General features: G+C 55.4%; 1 protein-coding gene across 3 annotated transcripts; it reads left to right on the plus strand.

Moving 5' to 3' along the window:
* Positions 1 to 6141: 6141 nt before the first annotated feature.
* On the plus strand, positions 6142 to 27390 carry SUN2 (Sad1 and UNC84 domain containing 2). 3 transcript variants are annotated; one of them, XM_007975784.3, is made up of 18 exons: positions 6146 to 6371; positions 9457 to 9615; positions 10747 to 10922; positions 11098 to 11235; positions 11777 to 11872; positions 12238 to 12331; positions 13305 to 13375; positions 16248 to 16372; positions 19455 to 19709; positions 20455 to 20532; positions 20999 to 21042; positions 21641 to 21806; positions 22133 to 22354; positions 22648 to 22732; positions 23082 to 23197; positions 23315 to 23482; positions 23800 to 23892; positions 25666 to 27390. In XM_007975784.3, the coding sequence occupies exons 2-18, from the start codon at positions 9494 to 9496 to the stop codon at positions 25777 to 25779; spliced, it is 2163 nt and encodes a 720-aa protein (XP_007973975.3). In that variant the 5' UTR covers positions 6146 to 6371; positions 9457 to 9493; the 3' UTR covers positions 25780 to 27390. The 3 variants fall into 3 exon arrangements, with proteins under 3 accessions (XP_072862817.1, XP_007973975.3, XP_007973976.3); XM_073006716.1 differs by lacking the exon at positions 25666 to 27390 and having other exon boundaries at positions 6142 to 6371; positions 23800 to 25621; XM_007975785.3 differs by lacking the exons at positions 6146 to 6371; positions 25666 to 27390 and adding an exon at positions 6674 to 7091 and having other exon boundaries at positions 23800 to 25621.
* The last annotated feature ends 339 nt before the right edge of the window (positions 27391 to 27729 follow it).

Below are 27729 nucleotides of genomic sequence, written 5' to 3' on the forward strand. Positions count from 1 at the left end.
TTCGCATACACATTCACACAAACATGCACACACATTTACACACACATTCATACTCACACACATTCACACAAACATATGCCACAAACATATACACACACATTCACACACAATTCTCACACAGTCACGCACTTGCACACACACATTCACACATACATTCACACACTGCCACACACACTCACACTCATACACACATACACATTCACACACTCGAACACACATTCACACACATTCCCCCGACACACTCCCCACACACACACTCATACACACAGTCACACACACATTCACACTCACTCCCCCAACACACTCCCACACACACTCACACTTTTACACACAGTCACACACGCATTCACACACTCCCATACATACACTCATACTCACACTCTCACATTCTCACTCACACCCACCTGGAGGTGAGCCTCTCCTGGACACGGAGGGGAGGGGGCAGCCCTGGTCCCTGGCTCAGTTGATCCTGCCCCACCATCCCTCCCTTCAGCATCAAGAAGCCAGCACTCTTCAGCCTACACCTCCTGGCTACCACGCCCTACTGCCAAGCCACTTCCTGCTTCTCAAGCCCCTGGAGGCCCTGGGCTGGCAGCCACAGGCCATCCTGCATCTAACACACAGGTGCATGGACAGGGCCCTGGGAGGTGCCACCTGACGTGCTTGACTGCAGGTCCAAGTCAAGTCGAGCTGGGCAGCTGCCCACATGCAGTTTTGTGCCATCAAGGCCACCCACCCAGACTTCCCACACCTGGATCACTCTGGCTGTCGGGAAGCACCGTCCCCAGGGAAACAGAGGCACTGGGGGAGGGGCAGTGGGCACAGAGGAGGGCTGAATGAACTGGGGTCCCAGGCTCAAATGCCCTCAGCCCTGACCAAGGCCCACCAGCCCTCCAGCTGCCCTGGGGACCACCCTGAGTGACTCACTGCGTGCAGGCTGCAGTGCTGACAGCTGGGTGCTGAGTGTCCCTGCGTGGGATGCACACAGGCCACACCCACAGCAACACTGCTGTGAGAAGTGGTGGCCTAGAGGGTCCTGCCACCTCCTCTGCCTCCACAGACACCTGGCAGGGAAGAGGGCAGCACAATTACTCCCCTTGCTCTACAGGCAAAAAAAGAAAAAAAACAAGACGAGAGCAGGGTTTGTGGGCTTGCAGCCCTGCAGGAGGGAGGTGGGTAGACAGGGGAGTTTTTACTGGGGTCGGGGGCACTCGGGTTGTGCTATGGCGTTCCAGCTAGCCCAGGGAACAGAGCTGGAGGTTGCAGCGACAGGGCTGGATGGGCAGAGGCGGCTCTGCCAGCTGTCACCATGCAGGGGGCCTGGTCCATCTGGCAGCTTCCCCACCAGCTGAGCTGAGCGCTCTCGCTGCTGTCCCCTCTGCCTGGTACTCTTGTCCCCTCTGTCCCTGGCTACTCCTCCTGCCCTTCAGGTCTCTTTCTCCGGCAGCTTCTCTGACTCCCCAAGTCTGGTGAGGAGAGTCAGGGCCAGACCAGCTCTCCACCAGGCACAGCAGGCCCAGGGCCAGAGCTGTGAATTTTCAGGGGCCGACGGAAATGTTTTAATTATTTGTTTAATCATAAGGGAAAAAATGGATATAACCCAGCCTGGCTTGTGGGTACTGACACAGTTGCAAAACACAATATTTAATACTTTTTCTGGAGGAGAGGACCCATGAAATTCACACTGGGTCCCTTTGAGCCTTGTGTCCCTCCTGGGCATGAGTCTCAAGTGTTGTGATGGTCTGCTCACACGACTGCCTTCTCCACCAGACAGTGGGCGCCGGGAGGGCAGGGGCGTGTCTTACATTGTCAGAACAGGCAAGCAGTAAGCATTTGCTAAATAAATAAATGCTTATAAATAAAAAAAACAGTTAGCATTGATTGCTAGTTAGTGATAGTTAGCAATCCTCACCCAGGGCCAGGCACTGTACTGAGCTCTTGTGACACAGACACATTGATAGTATCCCCATTTTACAGAAGAGGACATCAAGGCAATGAAAGGTTAAACTTGCCCATGTTAAACTTGGGATGTCTGCATTCCAAGCCTGCTCTCTGAACCACTGGCCCAGAATGTCACCACAGAAGGTGGTGCAGCTGGTGGAGGTATGAAGAGGCTGAGTCCAGGAGGAACACCCTCCCGTAGACAAGGGGCAAGCAGGCTATGTCAGCCCATGAGTTCTGGCCCATGGATCGGTGCCCTCAGGAGCTGCAGCGCTGCCCCAGCCTCCCTTCTGAGTGCACGGCCAGTTCAGGCCATTCCTCCACGTGGGCAGCAAACACTGAGCCAGATTCTGTGCTCAGGGTGTTGGTGACAATGATGGCTAATCGGAGCTTACATCTACTGAGTGCCAGCTCACTGCAACCTCCACCTCCCGGGTTCAAGCAATTCTCTTGCCTCAGCCTCCCGAGTAGCTGGGATTACAGGCACACACTACCATGCCTGGCTAATTTTTTTGTATTTTTAGTAGAGACAGGGTTTCACCATGTTGGCCAGGCTGGTCTCAAACTCCTGACCTCAGGGGATCCACCCGCCTTGGCCTCCCAAAGTGCTGGGATTACAGGCATTCATCACTGCACCCAGCCAAAAGATTAGAATTTTATCAGGCAGAGAAACAAGGAAAGGCGTTCCAGGCTGAGGCACAGGCTGAGTAAGGGCTCAGGAATAGGAGAGGCCTTGGGGGGAAGCCCTAGGAGTGCAAGTGAGGCCTGCAGGAGATCTGCGTCTGCAACCACTGGGGAGCCGGTGATTTAAGATTGGGAAGCTGCAGTCTGGCAGTCACTCGATGAACGTTTATTGAGCATTTATTAGGAGCCAGGCACTGTAATAGGTGTCGGGGACGGAGGTGACTAAGGCACAGTCACCCACAAGAGTCTGGCCAAATCTCTGCATGCCTAAGACTGTCCCCCTCGGTCAGGGGCCCACGTTGTGTTCCTGGCACCCTGGCTGACCCACTTTGTAACCTGGATACCACGCCTGCACTCCTTGGAGTAGCCTTCTTCCATAAAATGAGCTTAACTGCACTTGTCACCTGGTGCAGAACTCTTTGAGCTCTCGGGATGAAAGACTGTGTAAAAACGGAGCCTTTGTCACCAGACTGGGTGGGGTGGAATAGGGAGCCCACATCAGATCCCCAAGGGTGCAGAGAAACAGCCCCTAGGAGTTGGAGGGAGGGTTGCCAAGCTCCCCTGAGGTTACCACCCTCTGACAGCTGCCAAGCGTGTTCCTACAGCCAGAATGCCTGACATGAAAGTCCCCCGCCCCCGCCAAGGCCTGCCTGTGATGGTTAAATGACAGACGCCGACACCCTGGCTGCTGACTGATGCTGACAGCAGGGAGGGACGTGGAGGTGGCCTGGGTTGCAGGCAGGTGTCTGGAGGCTCTTCCTTCACTCTTGTGTTCATAGGACGCTGAGCACCCACCACGACCTGTCACTGTCCAGTGTCCATGGGGGAGGCAGACAGGCACACAGCACAGTCCACCATCACGTGGGGTGTTAGAGGGGAGGCCCTGCTCTCTGGCAGCACAGGGAAGCCCACCTGACAGAGGATGGGTACAGGACAAACCAAGGGCCCAACCTCCTCCCTTCTCCCCGCAAAGATCATGGTGACAAAACCCCTTTGTGATGAAGTAGTTCAGATGTCCTTTCCTCAGGTGACCCTCACGCAAGAGGAAATGAAAGCCAGAGAGCCCCGTTGACTTGTCCAAGGCCACAGAGCCCATCGGTGTGGCACGCAGGCCAGTTATCATTATTCCGATTCCTTGGCTTGTGGCTTCATCACTCTAATCTCCGCCTCCGTGGTTACGTTGCCCTTTCCTGTCTTCTCTGCCTCTCTTTGGTTTTTTGTTTGTTTTGAAACAGTCTTGCTCTATCACCCAGGCTGGAGTGTGGTGGCTTGATCTTGGCTCCCTGTGACCTTGACTTCCCAGGCTCAAGCTATCCTCTCACCTCAGCCTCCTGAGTAGCTAAGACTACAGGCACACACCACCATGCCTAGCTAATTTTTTGTTTTTGTTTTTCTTTTTTAGAGATAGGGTCTCACTATGTTGCCCAGGCTGGTCTCAAACTCCTGGGCTCAAGTGATTCTCCCACCTCAGCCTCCTGAGTAGCTGGGACCACTGGCGTGAACCATCATGCCCAGCTATTTTTTTCTTTTCTTTTCTTTTCTTTTCTTAAGAGATGGGGCCGGGGGGGAGGGGGGCGGTGGTCTCACTAATTTGGCCAGGCTGGTCTCGAACTCCTGAGCTCAAGAGATCCACCTGCCTCAGCCTCCCAAAGTGCTGGGATTACAGGCATGTGCCACAGTGCCCAGCCCCTATCTCTCTCTTAATGGGATACTTGTGTTACACTTAGGGCCCACCCTGATAATCTAGGATAATCTCATTTCAGAATCTTTAGTCACATCTGCAAAGTCTTCGAATGTAGGTAGCAGTCACAGATTCCAAGCATTAGTACTGAATTCCTGTGGCGACCATTATTCTGCCTGCTCCCAGCCCCCAGAGGACGCAGAGTTTAAGAGGGGCCTGCCTTCAGTCAGCCTGTGGGCATGAGCCTCACACATCCACTCAGCACATCCTGGGAGGGGACCTGGACTCCTCACCCCCCACAAGGCCAGAACCCCCTGTCTGCCAGGAACCCCAGAGAGGGGGAAGCAGGCTGTGCAATGGGGGCGGTAGGATGTGGAAACCACAGAAGTGGTTAGGACAGAATTCTGGAGTTAAGCATCCCAGAGATGAGGAGTCAGAAAGGCCCTTCCCCTACCTGGATGCTGCCCCTATGTCTGATTTGAATTCTCCTTTCATTCCTCCATTTAGCAGACACTCAGACCAGAGCCAGGCTCGGTACTAGGCTCTGGAGAGCTTGTCCATGTCCTCAAAGAGCTTGCAGTCTAAACCTAGGAGTGATAATGGCCAGCACCAGGGTCTCCAGGAGGCTGGAGGAGCAGGAGACTCCTCTCTTTCCAGAGCGGGCAATGTAGGCCCAGGAAAGGGGACTGGTTTTGTCTGGAGTTGGGCTGAAGCCACTTTAGCATGAGGATTTTGCCTTTCCTCAGTCCCCCGACCCCAGAGCCTTCCTGTGCCTTCCTGTGATTTTGTCATTCTTGTCTCGTTTCCTCTTGGTATTTTCAAAGTAAAATAACGACTGTTCATCTTCCCTTAGAAGGGCTGGCACAGAAAGTGATTCATCCCAAACTGTGCACCTGCTCTATCTGTACAGTTGGCGGGTGGTGAGCCAAGGAACAGGACCCCCGGAGTCAGGCGGCATTTTACTCAAATGCTAAGCACTCGTTCCAAGTTTGAGTAAGGTAGAACAATGAGTGGCCAGTCCTGCCTTCCCACAGCTCAAGTGCAGCAAGCACCGTCCTTAAAACAGAAGAGCTGGCTGGGCGAGGTGGCTCATGCCTGTAATCCTAGTACTTTGGGAAGCCGAGGTGGAAGGATCACTAGAGCTCAGGCGTTCGTGACCAGCCTAGGCAAACATAGTGAGATCTCGTCTCTATTTAAATAAAATAGAAAATCTATTTAAGACAAACAACAGAAGAGCTATCGTGAAACTTGGGTGCTCTGGGTAAAGCTTGGGAAGAGGCAGGCCCTCCCAGCATGTCTGGAATCCCAAAATTAGCAACCTGTTTCCTTGTCTGTAAAATGGGTGTAGACATGGTCGGCTAAGAGGACAACAGCACCGGTGCCGGGTGTTGAGCAAGCCCTCGACAGCCTCACCGAGAGCGCACCAAGGGCCACCCGCGCGCTGCTGCTCCGGGGACTCCCACCTTTCCCTCGGGCGCCGGCCTGGTGAGCCAGCCTGCGGGCGCGCGTGGGGGCGCTCGGAGCGGTCTCAGGTGCTCTGAGCCGCCAGATCTGGAGTCCAGTGCCCTACCGAGCCCGAGCCCCAGCACAGCCTCCCGTCGCGTCTTCCCGCGGCCTGGGGGTCCCCGCCCGCTCAGCGCCTCCCACGCGCGGACTCCTAGGCTGAGCGTGCAGGGCAGCTGGGCCCACGCGAGGGCGGGGCGAGCCGGGGCTTTGTGTTCAAACCGGCCAATGGGTGGCGGCGGTGGGCGGCAACGGCCGGCAGGGCCTGTCCAATGGGCTGCGGCCTGTCAGCGTTGACTGACAGGCGCACACATACACAGTCGGCCACACGCGCGCCGCCCGGCCCCACTCGCGCAGCGCGGGCCTCCGCCGGCCGCATTGTCCGCCCGCCCGCGTCGTCCCGCGTCGCCGCTCTTCGCGTGCCCGCGCGCCCTGGGCCCGGCCGCCGTCTCGCCCTGCGCGGAGCACCGCCCGCAGGATCCCCACGCGGAAAGGGGGCGCGCCCCGGCGGCGGGCGCGCCTCGAACGCCCCCGGCCGGGTTAGGAGCCGCCGCGGCAGCAGGTGAGTGCGGGCGAGCACAGGAGAGGGTGAGGGGCCGCGGGCTGGCCTGACCCCGTGTCACCGTCGGGCCGCTTGGGCGGGGCCGCCCGGCCAGGCCTGCTTCCTCCTCTCCGGGCCGCGCTGGGCCGGCTCCAGTCCCCACCCGGGTCCGCGGCCCGCGCCGTGACTCACCTCCCGGCTCCCGCCGCGCCCGCCGCGCCACTGGTCAGCCGGGAGGGCGGTGTCTGCGGGCGGGACTTCCCGGGCAGCCTCCCGGGAGGAGGAGGGCAAAGGCCGGCTGCCCCAACCCGGCCCCGGGCAGCGCCTACGGTTTTGTGCCAGACAAGCCGTTTCCAGGGACAGGCAGTTCCCAGCCTCTGCCTGTCAGAACTCAGGGCCTCGGAGGAAGGCCTGTTTTGTTCAGTTCGAAAACAAAACAAAACAAAACAAAACAAAGCAATGGGGGCCGCGTTGTGACTTAGAGAGCCTTGAAGGCGCGCCTTTGGTGACAATTTCTGCAGGTTCGGCCTGTGGGAATGAAAGCAGGGGGAGTTAGCACCGGCCGTTTGGCACGTCCCACAAGGGCGTGTGGCCTGACTGTGCCCAGGGAGTGGAAATGTCACGAGGAAGATGCCCCAGATCTGGGTTAAGTCTGAAGATGGATGGAGATGTTTGTGATGGGGAAGGGCGGAATTGAGAAAAGCATGTCGCCCAGCTGAGAAGTGGGGAAGGATGCTTTAGGTGAGCGTTTCTTAACTGATTGTTGGGGAGGAGGGGGCGGGGGTGGTGTCTGTTCTGATGCGCAGTAGTAGATTTCAGCTCCTAGAGGCTCACTTCTTGTTTTGGAGAATGGGGCCTCGACCTTTTTCATCTTGTGAAACCCAGACTCAATGGTAAACTGTTTTGTGATGCCAGGATACCTCAGGAAAGACTAAGAGGCATCTCTGGGAGTTCTGGGAGGGCAGAGGCGGGTGCTGACAGTTTTCAGCACTCCCCCCTCAACCTCCATCAGAATATTTAGTTCTTCCCAGCAGCAACTTGGGTATGGTATAAACGTGTTGCTTTGTTTCTGCCCTGGGCAAAGGTGTCACCTCCTTCAGCAGGACAGGGGCTAAGAGGAGTCCCTGTGTGGGCAGCTGGAGCCTTCAGGTAGGGGCGGCACAGGCCAGGGCAGGGAGGGGGGAGGGGGGATTACCTTATAAGGACAGGAATAGAGACAAGGACCCAGGCCAACTTCCTGCTTTTCCTACTACCAATCGGTCCCTTTTCCAGCACCAGCTAAAAGTAGGGGGGGGATGCCAGATGGGCATCTGACCTGGGAATACGCCAAGAAGGCCAGGACATGAGGCTGCTTGTGTTTCAGAGGAGGACTTTCTAGCCGGACTAACCAGACCTTCGGGTTTCTGCAGCCTGGATTGGGAAGTGTACTTCTATACCTGCCACACAATCCAGAGAGCTGGTCATTTAAGTATCAACCAGGAATATTAGAAGTGATCAAAAGTCACAAGCAAGTGCTAGGAATTCTCAAGTGACTTTGTCATACAGGCCAGCGGAGGCACTAACGTTGAGACTCCTCATGTTGGCAGTCGAGGACTTTGAATTTGGGTGTCTAGACCTTAGCGGTTCATTAATCTGCCTCCAGTCACAGAATGCCACCTTTTGCCAGATCTTTGCACTCTGGCTTCCTTTGTCCTCATTATCAATTCCAGAGCCTTGATCTCTGCCCCACATGGTGACCGGCACTGACTGTAACTCATGCTGCCCTCCTCCTCCCTATGTTGTTAGTTTGCTAACAAATATTTGTTGTGTAACAAGTTTGTATACAGCCTTGCTTTGCACATGTGTGGGGTAAAAAAGATTCTAGAATCTTCAATACATTCCTGAAACAACTGGAAAACTTTATGGCTGAGTAGAAAGACCCAGGCCCTACAGCCAGTCCGAGCTGAGCCCAAACCCTGGCTTTGTCACTTACAGGCTGGGGACTGTACGCAAGTTACCCATTGCCTCAGTGTCCAGGTTCTTCCCTTGTAAATGGGAGTCATGATACCTACCTTGCTTCTAATAATCATAAATGGGGTATACAAGGAGCCTGGACCCAGCAGACACTTACCATTTTATCATCATCTTACCAAGATGTGGCGGCACAATGTGCACCATGGGGACAGAGGGCGAGCACCATTAGGACGTAGGTGGGAGCCTGGCCAACGTGGTGAAACCCTGTCTCTACTATAAAAAACAGAAAAAAAAAAATGCTTTTGACTGAGCGTGGTGGCTCATGCCTGTAATCCCAGTACTTTAGGAAGCTGAGGTGGGCGGATCACCTGAGGTCAGGAGTTTGAGAGCAGCCTGGCCAACATGGCGAAATCCCCTCTCTACTAAAAATACAAAAATTAGCCGGTCACAGTGGCGCACACCTGTAATCCCAGCCACTTGGGAGTCTGAGGCAGGAGAATCACTTGAACCGGGAAGGTAGAGGTTGCAGTGAGCCGAGATTACCCCACTGCACTCCAGCCTGGGCAGCAGAGCGAGACTCTGTCTCAAAAAAAAAAAAGAAGAACAACATAGGTGGGGTCTACATGGGGAAGGTTTTCCATCAAGGTTCGCTGGGGCCCTCCATCAACGAGCGTATGTCAGCAAAGGGACACAGCTAGAGCGAGACTGGGAGAAGTCTCTAGGGAGAAGGCAGGTGGGATGGCTGGACGACCGGGGGTGCAGGCAGTGACCAGAAGTTTGCAGGTGCCTGTCACGTGCCAGAGTCTCTGCTACTTGTTAGAGGTCGAGGAAGACCCAGTGCAGAGCTCAGCACCACGAAGGGTAAAGACAAGGAAACTGAAAATTGGGAAGCCTGTGGAAAGTGCCCTGGAAGAGGCTCCAGAGTCACTAAGTGAACCCTAGGCCGGGCATGACTCCAGCCGATGCGCAGTGCGGGAGTGCTTCACAGATCCCTGCCTTGCCCCCCATCAGGGTTGTTCAGACTGAATGCCAGGGGTCGGGGGGTGGTCTGTTCTCGGCTGTGAGGTGATGCCTCCATTCCACCTCCTCCAGAGGGGAGCTGGGGACAGCCCCAGGCCTCACATCCAGTCCTCCTCCTCCTTTCTCTCCTTAGATTCTCTTCAGGGGAAGAGTCCACATCCCACCTCATCATGTCCCGAAGAAGCCAGCGCCTCACGCGCTACTCCCAGGGTGACGATGACGGCAGCAGCAGCAGCGGAGGGAGCTCAGTGGCCGGGAGCCAGAGCACCCTGTTTAAAGATAGTCCTCTCAGGTAGGGACCCGAGGGAGTGCCACAGCCCCTGGCGACCCCACATGCTTTTGGTCACTGCCCGCACGCCCTCTAGTCCAGCCATCGCCCTGCCTTCTTGTTGCAACCTTCATGGACAGAGATCAAAGGACGTGGGCCCCCGTCCAGTCAAGGGGGTCCTGCCTTGCTCCATGTGTATGAGCACGCAGCACCCCTTCTTCTCCCCGCGACTGTGAGCCGGGCTGCTGCCCTGATGCTTAGAAAACAGGAAGTGGCAGGCCAGGCACGGCAGCTCACACTGATAATGCCAGCTCTTTGGGAGGCCAAGGTGGGTGGATCACCTGAGCCTGACCAACATAGTGAAACCCCATCTCTACTAAAAATACAAAAATTAGCCAGGCGGTGGCGGGCAGCTGTAATCCCAGCTACTCAGGAGGCTGAGGCAGGAGGATCACTTGAACCTGGGAGGTGGAGGTTGCAGTGAGCCGAGATCATGGCATTGCACTCCAGCCTGGGCGACAAGAGCGAAACTCCATCTCAATCTCAAAAAAAAAAAAAAAAAGGAAACAAAGAAAACAGGAAGTGGAGAGAGGCAGCTTCAAGCATAAGCCAGGCCGGAAACCCCAAAACTGCAGGCTGGGCTCACAGGAACCCCCTCTGCTCTGGACGGGCATGTCAGCCTTACCATCCTTCCTGGCCCCACGCCCGCATGTCTCACCACCTGTCCGGCCTCAGCAGCTGGCCAGCGACACGGCTGAGGACAAGCGCAAGTCCTCAGGCCACTGGGAAATGGGCTGCAGCGGCAGCTGCCTGGTTGTCCTGCCCTTCTCACAGACATGGGGCCCAGAGGACAGGCCCTGAGGCTTTGGCTAGCTCCGAGGCCAGGCCAGGTCTGTCTGGTTTCAGTGGGTTATAAAGTTTGAATCTGGCTCCATCCCTAGCTGCCGCTCCCTGTCTTGCCCATCTGCTGGTGAGATTCAGAGATAACAGGAGAGGAAGTGCCAGCATTGGAAGAGTCAGGGGAATGGCAGCTGCAAGTTGCCTAGCAACAAGGGAACCTGCACTAGGCAGGGCTGCAGGCTGTGGCTTTCCTTCATGCTTCTGGCTGGGCTCACCTCCCTGCTCCCTGCCTCTGCCCTCACGGTTGTCCCACAGGACCTTGAAGAGGAAATCCAGCAACATGAAGCGCCTGTCCCCAGCACCACAGCTGGGCCCATCCTCTGATGCACACACCTCCTACTACAGTGAGTCGCTGGTCCGTGAGTCCTACATCGGCACCGCGTTCCCGCCCAGGAGTGCCCTGGAGGAACTGCACGGTGATGCCGACTGGGGTGAGTGTGGAGCCCTCTTCTCCTGGGGCTTTGCTTCCTCCACCTCCTGCAAGATACTCCTCACAGTGTCCCCTGCAGTCCCCGGGATTCCCTCCTCAGAGCACCTCTCTGCCCAGGCCCCACTTTTCAGAAGCTCTTGGAGGCCCAGAAGAGCCCCTGGTTCTTCCCTGCACAGGCGAGGACCTGCGGGTGCGGAGGAGGAGAGGCACGGGCGGCTCGGAGAGCAGCAGGGCCAGCGGGCTCGTGGGGCGCAAGGCCGCCGAGGACTTCCTGGGCTCTTCCTCGGGCTACTCCTCTGAGGACGACTACGTGGGTAGGTGATGCTTCCTCCCTCCCGAGCAGATCCGAGGCTGCTGGGAAGCCTCAGGAAGGCTGGGCAGAGAGCCCCGGGGAGCTGGAGAGAGGGCAGCATGTGGTAGGCACGCTGCCCCTCCCATGCCCGGCGCTGGATGCGCTCCAGCCTGGCCTGCGGTGGCCCCTGGCGCCCTAGGCTGCGACCGCCCCTCACTTCTCTGTCCTCCCCATCCCACAAGTCTGTGGCAACCTAAGGCCAACACCCTTGCATTCAGGCCCATTCCAGCACTTTCCCGTGGGGCTCCACACACGGTGGGTGCTCAGTCATTCTGAGTGGTGTGCATGTCAGACCCCATCATCTAGTTCTGAACAGAAGCTTGAGGGGTGGCTGGTGAGGAGAGGGATGCAAACAGGAAGCTGTCAGAGGAAACAGAATGGTCTGTGTGGGGCTGCGGGGATGTGAAGGAGGATAGGTGACTTCTGGTCTTGGCTCACGGAAGACAGTGAAGGAAGAGGCTTGAAAGTGACAGAGACTGAGCCAGTGTCCTTGTTCCCTGCAGGCTACTCGGATGCGGACCAGCAGAGTTCCGGCTCACGGCTCCGGAACGCCGTCTCACGGGCGGGCTCCTTACTCTGGATGGTGGCCACTTCGCCAGGTGGGCTGCAAGCCGTGCCCAGTTACTTCCATTCTTGGTGGTAGTGCTTTCTTACCCATCTCTCTGCAGTTGGGCATCCTGCCCATGCAGAGAGACTGTAGGACTGTCGGGGAAAGGTCATTCTAGAATAATCACTGGGAGCCCAGGGCTGTGGGGACCCCCTCGCATGGAAGGGAAGGAGCAGCTGCAGAGCAGGACAGAGGGTGTGGGCAGGTGGGATCCCAGGAGCTGGGTCCTGGTAGGGCAGGACAGAGGCATACTGGCAGGTGGGGGTGGGGTGGGGGCAGGGAGGACGACAGACGGGACAAGGGAGTGGTGCCCCCAACCACCATGTGGAGCCTTAGGCTTGATGGTCATTCTCCTAGGCCGGCTCTTCAGACTTCTCTACTGGTGGGCTGGCACCACCTGGTACCGCCTGACCACAGCTGCCTCCCTCCTTGACGTCTTCGTTTTAACCAGGTGAGCGAGACTCCACCCTTGCCAATCAATCACAAGGCCCTGGGGTGAAGGGACTGATAAAGTGTGTCAACCTATAATGTTCGATTCTCTGAGGGTTTTCCCCAGTTTCCCTGGACCTTTTATTAGTGATCATGGAGTAGCCTCCCCACAGCCCACCCCAGCCTGACAGAGGATAGACTCAGAGTCAGGTTTTCAGGTTTTTCTCCCCAAATCGATAGCCCTTTGAGACAGGATTCCAGAGCATGGATTTTTTCTTCTTGGACACATTCAACTAAACACCACCCTAGTCCTGCTGTGCCTGGCTCTCAGACACATGATGGCTTTCCTCCTGCAGGGGAGGCTCACTGACTCCAGGCAAGAAGTGGGGTTTCCCAGAAAGTCCATCTTCCTTCCTGGGCCTGGGACAGTCTGACCCCCCGAGTTCCCCACTCATGGTCAGAGCCACAAAGAGGCTCTGCCTGAGGATGCTATGGGTTCATTCCCCAAGTCCCTAAACCAGCAGAACCAGGACTTGGCAGAAGAAAGAACACGGAACCCAGAAGTCAGGATCCCTCTGGCCACAGTCCAGGTCTGGGCAGAGAGGACAGCTGGCCACACTGAAACAAGGGGCAAGGATGGGTTTGTGTCACCAAAAACAGGTTCCTTGTTATTAAGGAGTTACTTTTTTTCTATATTTGCATACTTAGAGGACCTGTCCATATAAAAGTTTTCAAGTTTTTCAAAGACCACACTATTTTTAATAACATCCATAAAATTCAGTAAAAATTGCCCCATCACTCTAAGACCTGCCCAGCAGGAAAGGCTCTGATGTGTCCAGGCTGGCCCTGGCATGGTGAGAAGCTCAAAGCTATCCTCCTTAGCTCTAGTTCAGCACCCAGGAAAACATCTCAGGGTACTCCCTGGGGGGAACGTGGAGGCCTGGAGCTCCCCTCACGCGTCTGCCTCCCCTGTCCTGCCGTTCCATGTGGTCTAGGCGCTTCTCGTCCCTGAAGACGTTCCTCTGGTTCCTGCTGCCGCTGCTCTTGCTGACATGCCTGACGTATGGTAAGCCTGCCTGGGGCGAGTGGAGGGAGGCACAGAGATGTGTTCACCAGAGGGTGGTGACCCTTGGCAGGCAGGGAAGGGGCAGGATGGGGTGGGGTGAGCCCGTGCCTGGGCAGGGCCTGAGTTCTGGACCCTGGATCATCTCTGCATGACCCTCCCCACCTCTCCTGAGCCTCCTTTGCGCCGCCCTGGGCAGGAGCACACCCTAGTGCTGCAGCATTGGGTGAAGAGTGGGATGCCCTCCCGTTATCATTAGCAGTCATCCTCCCTCCACTCCAACAGGGACATCGGCTGTGAGGGAGTTATTTTTACAAGATGAAGTTAAATCTTGAGCTGTCTTTAAAGTAAAAACAATGAAGCAACAAAGGGAAATACATGCTTTTTTTTTTTTTTTTGGACGGAGTTTTGCTCTTGTTGCCCAGGCTGGAGTGCAATGGCGCGATCTCAGCTCACCACAACCTCCACCTCTCAGGTTCAAGTGATTCTCCTGCCTCAGCCTCCCGAGTAGCTGGGATTACAGGCATGTGCCAACACACCCAACTAATTTTGTATTTTTAGTAGAGATGGGGTTTCTCCATGTTGGTCAGGCTGGTCTCGAACTCCTGACCTCAGGTGATCCGCCCGCTTTGACCTCCCAAAGTGCTGGGATTACAGGCATGAGCCACCGCGCCCGGCCATAAGTGCCTCTTTTTACACCAGTCACTTACCAGCTGCCCTGAATCATCCCAGGCGCTAGCACAGGCCTGCCTTGGTTTTTTGTTTGTTTTGAGACAAAGTCTTGCTCTGTCACCCAGGCTGAAGTACAGTGGCATGAACACAGCTCACTGCAGCCTTGACCTTCTGAGCTCAGGTGATCCTCCCACCTCAGCCTCCCAAGTAGCTGGGATTACAGGCACGCAGTACCATTCACAGCTAATTTTTTGTATTTTTAGTAGAGACGGGGTTTTACCATGTTGGCCAGGCTGGTCTCGAACTCCTAACCTCAAGTGATCCACCCGCCTTGGCCTCCCAAAGTGTTGGGATTACAGGTGTGAGCCACTGCACCCAGCCCTTTCTTGTTTATATAGGCATTTTGTGTTCAGCTTTTCACTTGACAGCTTTGCTAGTTTCATATGAATTGCCTGTGTGACTCTCAGCTCAATTTTAATGACTGTACCAATTAAAGATTGTGTTTTATTATTTCTTGAGAGTTCGTTTAATAAGCTTAATATCATTTAACTTGTATTTCTTTTATTAATAACAGGGTACAACACTTTTCCAAAAGTTAGCTTCCTTTTTGTGTTTGCTATTACAAGAACAGCTGTTTCATATCCAGTGGAAACTGAGCACCGCCCTTAAAATAATAATAATGCTTCTTTTTTTTTGAGACAGAGTTTTGCTCTGTCGCCCAGGCCCAAGTTCAGTGGCACAATCTTGGCTCACTGCAACCTCTGCCTCTTGGGTTCAAGCAGTTCTCCTGCCTCAGCCTCCCGAGTAGCTGGGATTACAGGTGCATGCCACCACACCCAGCTAATTTTTATATTTTTAGTAGAGATGGAGTTTCGCCATGTTGGCCAGTCTGGTCTCAAACTCCTGACCTCAAGTGATCCACCTCCCTCGGCTTCCCAAAGTGCTGGGATTACAGGCCTGAGCCACTGCGCCCAGTCAGTGATTATTATTATTATTATTTTTTTGAGACGGAGTCTCGTTCTGTCACCCAGGCTGGAGTGCAGTGGCGTAATCTCGGCTCACTGCAAGCTCCGCCTCCCGGGTTCACGCCATTCTCTTGCCTCAGCTTCCTGAGTAGCTGGGACTACAGGTGCCCACCGTGCCTGGCTAATTTTTTGTATTTTTAGTAGAGACAGGGTTTCACCATGGTCTCGGTCTCCTGACCTTGTGATCTGCCTGCCTCAGACTCCCAGAGTGCTGGGATTACAGGCATGAGCCACCGCGCCTGGCCCAGTGATTCTTTATAATTGCATAGCAATGTACCCAGAGAGCACTTTCCCATGCATTATCTCAGTTTAATTTGAGCTTCACCATGGCCTCGTGGGGTTGCTGTAGTCGGTGCTGTGAACCTATCACGTGGAAATGCGAGTGGAAGGGGCTGAGTGACCTGTTCAGGGAGCGTGTGCATGAGGGCCATGTCCACGCTGGACTTCAAGCCCCACGAGCATGAACTTCCTTTTGCACCTGCCAACCGCTGGTGCTTGTGTAGCAAATGGAGGTTTATCAGGACAGAAAGCCCTCCCTCTCCCACTCCCCTGCCACCTGCCCCAAGAGCTCAGGAGTAAACGGGTCTCAAACAGATGGCCCTAACAACAGAACGAACATGTCTGTGTGGCTGCAGCTTGGTGCTCATGTCTGGGCAGCGAGCAGCCTCTCTTAGAGGGGGTGGTGCTTTCTGTTTCAGTGATTCTCAGCCATGGCAGCCCATGACAGTCACCAGGGAGGTTTACAAACCCATCTAAACAGGGGCCCCACCCCAGGCCAATTAGCTTGCTCTTCGGAGGGTAGGGCCAGACCTGGTTGTACTAAAAGCTCCCCAGGTGATTCTGACGTCCAGACAGGGCCGAGAACCACCATCAGGTCCTCTGGGCTGTACCCTGGATCATCCCTAACTTGTTCAAAATGTTTCCTCCAAGTTTTCCCATTTATAGAAAGATGAAGGATTCCCGCGGGAGTTCGAGAATGAATACACTCTGAGGTTGTCGGGTGGAAGTTGCCCCCTCAGAGAATGGGGGCATCTCCATCCCTCTGATGCTTCTGGAAGGGCACAGCTCCACGAGTGGGACAGGCCACGAGCACTGGCAGGGATCAGGCAGCCATCCTCCTTGGCACGTGCCTCTTGCTGGAGGCCCAGCTGGGCTAACACCCTCTCCCCTGTGCACAGGCGCTTGGTATTTCTACCCCTATGGGCTGCAGACATTCCACCCTGCTTTGGTTTCCTGGTGGGCAGCGAAGGACAGCAGGAGGCAGGATGAGGGCTGGGAATCCAGAGACTCGTCACATTTCCAGGTGAGTCTCTAAGGGTGGTAGCTCCCAAGAGTTTAGCAATAATTAGGTGACAGTGAAAGTGGTGGGTGCGCCCTCAGCCTGCCTCACACCGTATACACAAAGCTGAGGCGAACTGTTAGTTGCCTACGAAGCACAGAAAACAGAAAGAAAAGGAATCCAACAAATTGTCTTGTCTACTTTGTTCCTTTTTGATACTGTTTCACGAATAGTTACTGAGCACCTTCTATGACTAAGGTAATATCCCAGTCAGTTACCTCTTACCACAGATAATCCTCCCCTAAAAGCAGTGGCTTAAAACTACAAGCATGTGATTAGTTCATGAGTCTGTGGGTTATCTGGGTGGTCTTTCTGGTCTGAGAAAAGAGAAGCAATCTTGGCTGGGCTCGTACTTGCCTGTGTGGATCTGTCTGTCTGCAGTTGGCTGGCAGGGTCAGCTGGGGGCCAGCTGGCTGAGGCCCTTGCCTAGGACAGCTGTACTCCATGTGCACTTTGCTCACCCGGCAGGCTAGCCCCAGCTGTTTCTTATTGCACCCAGGCAGGGTTTCAAGAGAGAATCAAGGCAGCCAGACCTTTGAGGCCTTGATCCAGAACCAGTACACCATCACTCCCACCACATTCTGTGGGCTACAGCAAATCTCAGAGCCAAATCCAGATGCAAGGAGAGGGAAATAGACTTCACCTCTCAGCAAGAGAACGCACAAGGTCGCATGGCAGAGGTGCGGCTGCAGGGAGAAGTGAGGAATAGTGGCCATTTTTATAATCTGCCAGAGTCAGATGGATCAGGTCCAGGCTGTGCCCTCAAGGAGCCTGCAGTTAGCATAACCAGAAAGCAAGGTGAGCACAGGTCCTGATACTGACAATTTAAACCTCTAGGCCAGGCCTGGTGGCTCACACCTGTAATCTCAGCACTTTGGAGGCCAAGGTGGGAGGATCACTTAAGGCCAGGAGTTCGAGACTAACCTAGGCAACACAGTGAGGCCCTGTCTGTATTTTTAATAAAACTCTTCATTTTCTAATTATAGTTATTTGACTTGCACTTACACCTCTGAATTTAACTTGGTATCATATTTTTATTATTCATTTAAAAATTGTTTGAGACAGGGTCTCATTCTGTTGTCCAGGCTGGAGTACAGTGGTGCAATCATAACTCATTGTAACCTTGAACTCCCAGGCTCAAGCGATCCTCCTCCATGAGCCTGCCAAGCAGCTAGGACTGCAGGTGTGCGTCACCATGTCTGTCTAATGTTTTAAAAATTTTTTGTAGAGACAGGGTCTCACTGTGTTGTCCAGGCTGGTCTTGAACTCCTGGCTTCAAACAATCCTCCTGCCTCAGCCTTCCAAAGTGCTGGGATTACAGGCATGAGTCACTGCACCTGACGTGTTATCACCTTTTTTTTTTTTTTTGAGACAGAGGCTTGCTGTGTCACCCAGGCTGGAGTGCAGTGGCATGATCTCGGCTCACTACAGCCTCCACCTCCTGGGTTCAAGCGGTTCTCCTGCCTCAGCCTCCCGAGTAGCTGGGACTACAGGCGCGCGCCACCACGCCCAGCTAATTTTTTTATTTTCAGTAGAGACAGGGTTTCACCATGTTGGCCAGGATGGTCTCTATCTCCTGACCTCATGGTCCACCCGCCTTGGCCTCCCAAAGTGCTGGGATTACAGGCGTGAGACACCGCATCCAACCAGTATCATATGTTTAACCATCTATTTTTGTATATATTACTTTCCAGACCATGATCTTTCCAATTTTATTGTATGTGCTGCCAAAGTGAGTACCAGACCATGATCTTATTATTTTACAAAATAATGACATGTCATCTATGACTTTTCCTTTTTTCACCATTAATGACATTAAATACGGTTCAATTTCAGAGCCATCTCTTTTGTAAAAAAAAGAGTAAAAAAAAAAATAATATATCTTGTATTAGCAACATTTGCACGAAGTTAAAATAAAAACAGCTTCCTGGTCTGGGAGTGGCTGGTGGTGAGGCAACTAGGGGGATGGGGCAGAGGATTTTTTGCTGTTTTTTGTGGGCTTTTTTTTTTTTTTGAGACAGAGTCTTGCTCTTGTTGCCCAGACTAAAGTGCAGTGGCACGATCTCATCTCACTATAACCTCCGCCTCCCGGGTTCAAGCGATTCTTCTACCTCAGCCTCCTGAGTAGCTGGGATTATAGGAGCCTGCTACCATCCCCAGCTAATTTTTGTATATTTAGTAGAGACAGGGTTTCCCCATATTGGCCAGGCTGGTCTCGAACTTCTGACCTCAGGTGATCCACCAGCCTCGGCCTCCCAAAGTGCTGCGATTACAGGCGTGAGCCACCACATCCAGCCTGTTTGTGTGCTTTTTGAGTCATGCAAATGTAGCGCCTATTTAAAAACCAAAATTTCTAAAACTCAGAACCTCTGCTGCTCAGTAGCTCCCTGCCCTTTATTTGACAGTTTTTATCACTTCTCTTGGCAATGATTTTGTTGTTAAGCCAACAACGTTCTCAAATTCATGACACACTATCAAATGCCACCCTCAGTCCAAATGACATTTATTCCATTTTCTCTGTGGGGCATCCTGCTAAAGAGGAAAAAGAACATATTTTCCAATTATTCCGTCTCTTAGCCATAGTTCCCTAGGAAAAGAGTGAAAGCCATTGAGAGTCCACAGGCTGAACTCACAGCCCTGGCTCCCCTGCCCCTGCAGGAGGCGGGAAAGGAGTGAGCTTCAGGCCAGCAGGGTCCATGGCCCCCTGCAGCCATCCTGAAGCTTCCAGTCCTCCTCTTGGACCGTCACTGCACTCAGACCTTCTCCCCAGCCCACCTTCCTTCCTCCTCTGGGATCAGACTTCTGTACTGTGTCCTCAGGGACCCTCCTCTGTGACCAGCACCCAGTGATCCCTGGCTCCCAGCACCCCCAGCTCAGAGGTCGGCAGCCCCTGCCTATGAGCTCCAGCTGGCCCTGCATGGACTTATGCTGGAATATCTCTGGAATCTTTTCCCTTTCTTTCTGTGTTGGCTGTGTCGGGGTGGTCTTTGGGAAGCACTGTCATCCAAGGGTCCCTCACTCAGTGGCTCTCTCTCCGCCCTGCCAGGCTGAGCAGCGTGTTATGTCCCGAGTACACTCACTGGAGCGGCGTCTGGAAGCTCTTGCTGCTGAATTTTCCTCCAACTGGCAGAAGGAGGCCATGCGGCTGGAACGTCTGGAGCTGCGGCAAGGGGCTCCTGGCCAGGGAGGCGGTGGTGGCCTGAGCCACGAGGACACCCTGGCACTGCTGGAGGGGCTGGTGAGCCGCCGTGAGGCTGCCCTGAAGGAGGATTTCCGCAGGGAAGCTGCTGCTCGCATCCAGGTAGGAGGTGGAATACCTCAGGGTGGGAGGTGGGTGACACCCCTAGGAACGCCTGAAGGTGGCCAGCAAGAGAGAGAACAAGTGCCATTTGGGATCAGACAGCTCTGCCATTTGGCAGTTAATCCCCTTCTCTTTTTCTTCTTTTTTTTTTTTTTTTGGAGACAAGGTCTCACTCTGTCACCCAGCCTGGAGTGTAGTGGCGTGATCTCGACTCACTGCAACCTGTGCCTCCCGGGTTCAAGTGATTCTCCTGCCTCAGCCTCCCAAGTAGCTGGATTACAGGCGTGCACCACCACATCCAGCTAATTTTTTTGTATTTTTAGTAGAGACAGGGTTTCACCATGTTGGCCAGGCTGGTCTTGAACTCCTGACCTCAAGTGATGTGCCCGCCTTGGCCTCCCAAAGTCCTGGGATTACAGGCATGAGCCACCACGCCAGGCTTCCTCACCTTCTCTAAGCCTCAGTTTCCTCCTCTTTGATGGAGGCCATCGTGTCTCCCCCACCCCCATAGTGAGCTGTGTGAGTAGAAGGCCCCAGCATGGTGCCTGACACCACACAGGTGTGCAGTGGAGATGAAGCAGGAGTCTTGCGTGGTTCAGAGAAGCAATGTAGCCTGAAGGCTGAGAGCCAGCCAGGGCTTTGGAAGCAAACACCTTGTCTGAATTCCAGTTCCACCACTTCCTAGTCATAAGGGTCCCTATAAGCATGACTCTGTCAGACCTGTCCTCTCACTGCTGTCTGACAGGAAGAACTGTCTGCCCTGAGAGCAGAGCATCAGCAAGACTCAGAAGACCTCTTCAAGAAGATCGTCCGGGCCTCCCAGGTCAGCGCGCTTGGGCACTCAGGGCCTGTGACCGGGTCCTGACCCCATCCAACATGTTCACCTCGGACCCCTCAGCCCTTCCAAAGGGACTGCTTGGGTGTTGCATAGGGAGGGGTGTGCCCTCCTCTGACTTCTCTGTTTGACCCCTGACCCCTTAGTTGGAGAGCTGTGCAGGGGCTCCCTGGGGTGTGCCAGGGCACAGTGGCCTGCCATGCTGGTGCGCACGTGCTGAGTGTGGGTGAACGGATACCTCAGTATGTTAGACGTGGACGAGACTCATGAGGGCTTTGACCAGGAGGCCAGTTTGATTTTTGCTGCAGGGGTCAGCAACCACACCTTGGGCAGGGGTGTGGTTAAGCAAGACGCTAACAGACAGCAGATCCTACTCTGGAACACCAGTTTCTGAGCTTGGAACACCAATTTCTGAGCTGGGCATTTCTTGTGTTTGTCTCTTCTTCCTACACAGGAGTCCGAAGCTCGCATCCAGCAGCTGAAGTCAGAGTGGCAAAGGTACTGGGCACCACCAGCTGGCCTCGGCCTGCTCCTCCCCAGTCCCACCCACTATTCAGGCAGGACTGGGGAGCAGAGCCCCAGAGCAGAGAGTTCTGATTGTCTTGCCAAGCAGAGGGTTGTGGGGAGGGGCTGAAGCCCAGCTCAGGACCCTTGTCCAGGGCCTGTCTTTGAGGTGCCATGAAGGTTAGCAGGGGGGTCCTGGGGGCGGGGGGCAGGCCCTGTGAGAGGACCTGGATTCATTTATAGACATAGCATCCTTTCTTACAGCCTCACATAACCGCCTTCTCATGCCCCAGATGTCCATGCTTGTGGAAGATGTGAGAGGCTGAGGCAGAGTAAATTATGGACTCTGGGCTCAGAAAGGGAGCAGGCTCAGAATTAGCTCCTTGGCACAGGCAGGCCAGTTCCTGGGCACCTGCACTGTGTTCTGCAGCCAGAACCCCCAGGAGAGGCCTTGCCCCTTCTCAGGTTCATGATGAGTGCTGGACACCCGCCGTCAGGACAGGAACCCACTAGGGGGTCCTCTTTCTTCTTCGGTGTGGCCTTACCTCCCACCAAAGAGATCTGAGGCTTACTTTTCTCTCTCTGGGACCAGCATGACCCAGGAGTCCTTCCGGGAGAGCTCTGTGAAGGAGCTGAGGCGGCTGGAGGACCAGCTGGCCGGCCTGCAGCAGGAGCTGGCGGCTCTGGCGCTGAAGCAGGGCTTAGTGGCGGATGAAGTGGGCTTGCTGCCCCAGCAGATCCAGGCCGTGCGGGACGACGTGAGTGGGAACCACCAGGGCCCTGCTGGTCCCTCTCCTCCTCCTCTGAGACCACATGTCCTGGGGCCTGCAAAGCAGGCACCCCTTGCCCCTGCAGCCTCTATTATGCCCAAGAGACTGTGGCGCTGGCCTTGGCACATGTGGGCTCTCATTGACAGGCATTCTTCCTGTTTTTCTGTCAGTGCCCATGGAGAGTGTTCATAACTCTCCTCCAGTGGCCTCCCTCCTACCCTATCCCTGCTATCCAGCTAAGCACTGACCCTGTCATAGCAGCTCCTGCTGTCCCTGCAAGCCCCCCAGGGTGACACCCTTTTTGGTTCCTTTAGGTGGAATCTCAGTTCCCAGCCTGGATCAGTCAGTTCCTTGCCCGAGGTGGAGGGGGCCGCGTGGGGCTCCTTCAGAGAGAGGAGATGCAAGCTCAGCTTCGAGAGCTGGAGAGCAAGATCCTCACCCATGTGGCAGAGATGCAGGGCAAGTCGGCCAGGGAAGCTGCAGCCTCCCTGGGCGTGACACTGCAGAAAGAAGGTGTGATTGGAGTGACAGAGGAGGTGAGGCCCACATGCCCCCTCCACACACCCACCCACAGCTCTCCTCCCTGGGAGCCCTGGACAGTCCCACACTGCCAGCTCCCTGGCAGGTTCCAGGATGGAAGTGCCAAGCAGGAGGCTCTGCATGCTGTGGGGCCGGCATGGGTGGGTGGCAGTGTGCCCACATCTGCCTGGGCACCAGCACAGTGCAAGCCTAGAAGGGGTCAGCCCATGGGTCCTTGGCCCACGGCCGCGAGGTGATAGGGGACATGTCTGCTCCCTGCCACAACTGTCTCCTGGTGCCCGCATTGCAGCAGGTGCACCGCATCGTGAAGCAGGCCCTGCAGCGCTACAGTGAAGACCGCATCGGGCTGGCGGACTACGCCCTAGAGTCAGGAGGTACATACCCTGCTTTCCTCGCTTTGCCTTGTCCTGGGCCCCACAATGGCCGGTCCCCTGGCACCTACCAGGTTGGTGGTGGGGCAGAGCAAGCAAAGCTCAGGATCAGCAGGTTACCCAACCTAGAACCCCCACAAGGCAAGTGGCAATTCAGGGAAGTCGGGACGTACCAAGCACCATCCTGGGCTGGGGAGAGGCTGACCTTTAAAGCTGCTCTGGGCGTCTGGGTTAGGGTTAAAGACTAGGCCTGAGGCATCTGCCATCCACCCTCCACGAGGAGACAGCCAATGGCCTGAGCTGGGCCCTCCTGCCGTGCGGGAGTTCACCCTGCCTTCCCCTCCTGTCTCAGGGGCCAGCGTCATCAGCACCCGATGTTCCGAGACCTACGAGACCAAGACGGCCCTCCTCAGCCTCTTTGGCATCCCCCTGTGGTACCACTCCCAGTCACCCCGAGTCATCCTCCAGGTGGGCACCTGGCAAGCACAGTAGCAGGGGCTCTGAGCACACTGGGGGCCGGTCCCATCCGGGGTCAGCAAGAGCTAGACTCAGGGCCCTGCCTGACAGGACTTTCTGCTCCTCCAGCCAGATGTGCACCCAGGCAACTGCTGGGCCTTCCAGGGGCCCCAGGGCTTCGCCGTGGTCCGCCTCTCTGCTCGCATCCGCCCCACAGCTGTTACCTTAGAGCATGTGCCCAAGGCCTTGTCACCCAACAGCACCATCTCCAGTGCTCCCAAGGACTTCGCCATCTTTGTGAGTATCTGTCCTGTGGTGGGGCCAGAGGGGCTGCAGGAGGATCCTGTGGGCCTCTCTACTGAGGATCAAGTCAGGGTCACCCTTGGACTGGGAGGGAGGGGAGTGGATTTGGAAGGGAGGAGCCAGGGTGGGAGACAGCGCTTCAGTCTGTGTTACCTCAGGCTTTGGAGGCAGAAACTGGCACAAGAGAGTTAAGTGACTTGTCATAGGCCACGCTAGTGCCGACCTTCTGGCTGGGAGGAGCAGGCACTGGAGTGGGGAGGGGTGTTCTCCCTGCTCCAGCCCCTCCCCACTTCCCTTCGCTCTCTTTGCAGGGGTTTGATGAAGACCTGCAGCAGGAGGGGACACTCCTTGGCAAGTTCACTTACGATCAGGACGGCGAGCCTATTCAGACGTTTCACTTTCAGGTATGGGATTCTGCTGTGCTAGCAGAAGCAGCGCAAACTGCCCATCCAGGCAGCAGGCACTCCCTGGACACCTACCCTGCTGGGCATGGGGTTCATAGAGGGAAGCCCTGCCCTCCTTTCCCGCAGCTCAAGATGTGACATCCAAATGGGATGTAAGGCACATCCTGCAGATGTCAGCACAGGGGAAGGCACCTTCCAGAAGGGCAGTATAAGGGAAGCTTCCTGGAAAAGGACACCAGGAGGCAGGCTTTACACAGGAGGGGTTGGGTGGCCAGGAGAGAAAGGCTGGGAGAGGCATCTGAGGGGCCACCGCCAGCACGTGCCAGGGTGCGGGCATTCTCCCAAGGCCAGCTGGGGCCTCAGGCAGTGCATGAGGCTTAGACTTCAGTGGGCATTGGATCTCCTAGGTCAGTTAGAAATGCAGATTCCCAGTCTCCACCCCAGGAGACTCTGGTTCCTTAGGGCTGACAGGACCCAAGAGCCTGCTTTTGAACAAACCAGTGGCCTAAGCCCCACACCGGGGGCGTCCTGGAGTGAAAAATTGGGTTGCAGGGGGATAGTGGGAGGTGGACAAGGGACAGTGGCAGGAAGAGGAGGCCGCAGAGGCAGGAATTCAGCCCTCAGGGGCCTGGGGGAGGCAGTGCTGTGCTTCAGGTGACAAAGCTGTGTCCATTTGACTAACATCACTATATTACTCAAAGGGGGCGAGCCTGGGCCTGGGAGACCCGTCAGGAAGTGGTTGCGGGGAAGCAGCCAGAACAGGATAGGTGGGGGAGAGGGGCGCTGGGATTGGGGACAAAGAAGTATCAGGGAGGGTCGTGAACGTCAGGTTGGATGGGGTGGGAGGAAGAAGCAACTGGGAAGGGGGCTGATGCGGAGCAGGAAGCAGGTCTGGCTGAGTCCGAAGCACCTATGGGACAATCCGGTGGAGCTGTCAGGGGAGCCAGAAAGAACCGAGTTGTCATCAGCTCTGAGGTGGCCACTAGGCTTCGAGAGAGGTTGGGATTTCTCTTTAGGAAAGTATAGAGACCAGAAGAGGTGGCTCATGCCTGTAATCCCAGCACTTTGCAAGGCCAAGGCAAGGGGATTGCTTGAGCCCAGGAGTTCAAGACCAGCCTGGTGAACACAGCGAGATCCCATCTATACAAAAAATGTTTAAAAATTTAGCCGGGTGCATTGGCAGGCACCTGTGGTCGCAGCTACTGGGGAGGCTAACCCTTGAGCCCAGAAGGTTGAGGCAGTGAACTGTGATCACACCACTGCACTCCAACCTGGGCAACAGAACAAGACCCTGTCTCAAAAAAAAACAGGGTAGAGGACAAAATGATGTGCCAGAAAGAAGGGACAAGCCAGCAGTATGGTAGGCCTGTGGCATCTGCCCAGGTAAGATATGCTGCTAACACTGTTCCCAACACTGTCGCTAGACAGAGGCCTGATGGTCACTTGAGAAAGGAATCAAGTGTGCCACACATCAGCATCTATAAGCCCTCTATGAAGGTAGTTCTATCTGTTGATCACAATAAAAAAGCGATTGTGGATGAATTCATTCCGGCTTCAGATGAATCATGCTACAGGTGGCCCCTCAGCCCATTGGCTGGAAACACTGCTTGGGAGACTAAAGATCGGAGCTTTTGAAGCCCGGTTCTCTTCAGAGCCCCAGGGGAGGAGCAGGGGAGCCATCTGGCCCTAGGCGAGGCTGTCTCCCCTTCCCACCTTGTCTGTCAGTGAGGCCTTATGTCTCTGATGCTCTTAATCCCTTTCTTCTCTACCCAGGCCCCTTCGATGGCCACATACCAGGTGGTGGAGCTGCGGATCCTGACTAACTGGGGCCACCCTGAGTACACCTGCATCTACCGCTTCAGAGTGCATGGGGAGCCTGCCCACTAGCCCCGCTTTCTGGTGCCTGCTGCCAGCCATCTGGGAGTGGGTGAACAGCACCCCACCGCTTCCCCCACACGCTTGCTCGGCGCTCTGACTTCCAGGAGCACAAGAGAGGAGCCTGTGGCCCCATGCAGATGAGAAGGATGGGCAGAGTCTACTGAGCAGCAGCTGGCTCGAGGAGGTCAGCAGGAACCAGCAGCTTCCTTCTTCCTTCCCTCCGTGCCCGTGGCGTCTGCTTCCCATCCTGGGAGTGTGTATATATGTAGCATATCATGGGGGTCTGGGACGTTGGGAGAGGTGAGACCTGACTGGTGTTGCCTGGTGTTGGGGGCTGGTGCCTGGGAGCTGCTGCAGGGAGGCCTATGGATGAAGCAGGTGCCAGGGCTGTGGGAGGGGCAAGCTAGTGCCTAGACTAGGTGAGCTGCCTCTGCCCCAGGGCAGGGAAGTGAGGCCCTCTGGGAGGAGGGTGCTCAGCTCCAGGGCAGGATGGGACTTTCCCCAGGTAGGAAGCGCCTGATGTAGAGCTACCCAGCTCTCCTACAAGTTTAGTGCCCTCCACCTAGGGAAGCCTGAACCACAGGGTGCCTGAGGGGCTTCGACAAAAAGTGTTTGTCCCGGGTAGAGTAGCAGCGCACCATGGCGCTTCTTGTGCCTGAGGGGCTTCGACAAAAAGTGTTTGTCCCGGGTAGAGTAGCAGTGCGCCACGGCGCTTCTTGTACCCTAAAGGGGACTGGCTCCTGTGATCTTCTAAGGGGCCCAGGGCCAACCCTGTAGGCTTCCCCTCTGCTGGGGACAGTAGTTGCTTTTCTCTCTCCTGATGCTGGGTTGGGAGCACCCTGCTCCCCATTCCTGCCAGGACCTGCCAGTGCCCAAGCTTGCTTTCCACATTCTCCTGGGATACAGAGACCTAGACCTGTCTTTGGGGCCATTAGCATCTGAGCATGGAACTCCTGGGCTCTCGTGGGGACGTTCAGGGTATCGGGGTGGGAGGTCTGTCTGCACTGGCCCCCCCGACCTAACCAGGCCCTGATGTAGGGGCCCTCTGCTCAGGCTGCCCCCTTGGGCTCTTGCAGCTCTTGTTCAGGTAGTGGCCCTTCTGGTTTGTTCTCTGTGGGGCAGTTGGTGGGGGCTGGGGGGAGAAGTGGCAGAAGTTACCCTGGGTAGGGAAGGGGGAGGAGGGGACTTTTAGAGCCAGCAGGCCCCACTGTATTATGTATATATTTTTCAAGGTCTGTTTTTCTAACTGAAAAGCTAAGGGCTTGATTCCTAGCCCCGTTCTGTGGGGCACTGGGTGATACTCAGTTTCTTGTTCCTGGTCATGGAGAGGGGCCTGGGGCACTGGTTCCAGCTGTGTCTGGTGGTCCCGCCGCGGGGAAGGGGCAAAAAGGCAGGCAGGCCCCTTCACTGCAGTGCCGAGCCTCAAATCCACTCTGGAGCATGAGGCTGGATGCAGTGGTGGTGAGGCTGCCCCTGCTCCATCCCGAGGCAGCCAGGCTTTGTTTTGCGCTCTTCTGTCACAAATGCTGCACTATTGGTTCTTAAGTTTTTTATCTCCAGATCCTAATTTATGCCTATGCAAAAAATAAATGATGCCCAAGAGCTGTGGGATGTGGCCTACATGTGGCTTTTGCATATTACCTAGGGCACCTGCTCTTGGGCAGATGAGGAAATGACCTTTGCACATCACCTAGGGCAGCTGCTCTTGGGCAGATGAGGAAATGAATTCTTGGCCCAACGAATGTCCCCAAAGACTTATTCCTAAAGTTCAGACACCCACAACTTTCAGCTAAAGCCCAGTTGTGGTGGGGGCGGGGCCTGACGCAGGCCTCCTCCAGTGTCTGTGGGTCAAGGGCTGGCATGAGGAAGAAGTGAGGTGGCTTTATTAGCTGTCATTGATAACCCCATCACAAACGGTGTGGCGGGGTGGCGGGGGCGGGGTGCCTTCCTGTCTCTCAG

The sequence above is a fragment of the Chlorocebus sabaeus genome, chromosome 19 (assembly GCF_047675955.1).
Source record: "Chlorocebus sabaeus isolate Y175 chromosome 19, mChlSab1.0.hap1, whole genome shotgun sequence".
Taxonomy (NCBI): Eukaryota; Metazoa; Chordata; class Mammalia; order Primates; family Cercopithecidae; genus Chlorocebus; species Chlorocebus sabaeus.

Excerpts from the sequence above, each read along its gene's own strand:
- SUN2 (XM_073006716.1), top strand. The coding sequence starts at position 9,494 with ATGTCCCGAAGAAGCCAGCGCCTCACGCGCTACTCCCAGGGTGACGAT. Across the intron at positions 12,332-13,304 it reads GACGTCTTCGTTTTAACCAG|GCGCTTCTCGTCCCTGAAGA; the intron begins GTGAGCGAGACT and ends CATGTGGTCTAG. Across the intron at positions 22,733-23,081 it reads CTACGCCCTAGAGTCAGGAG|GGGCCAGCGTCATCAGCACC; the intron begins GTACATACCCTG and ends CTCCTGTCTCAG.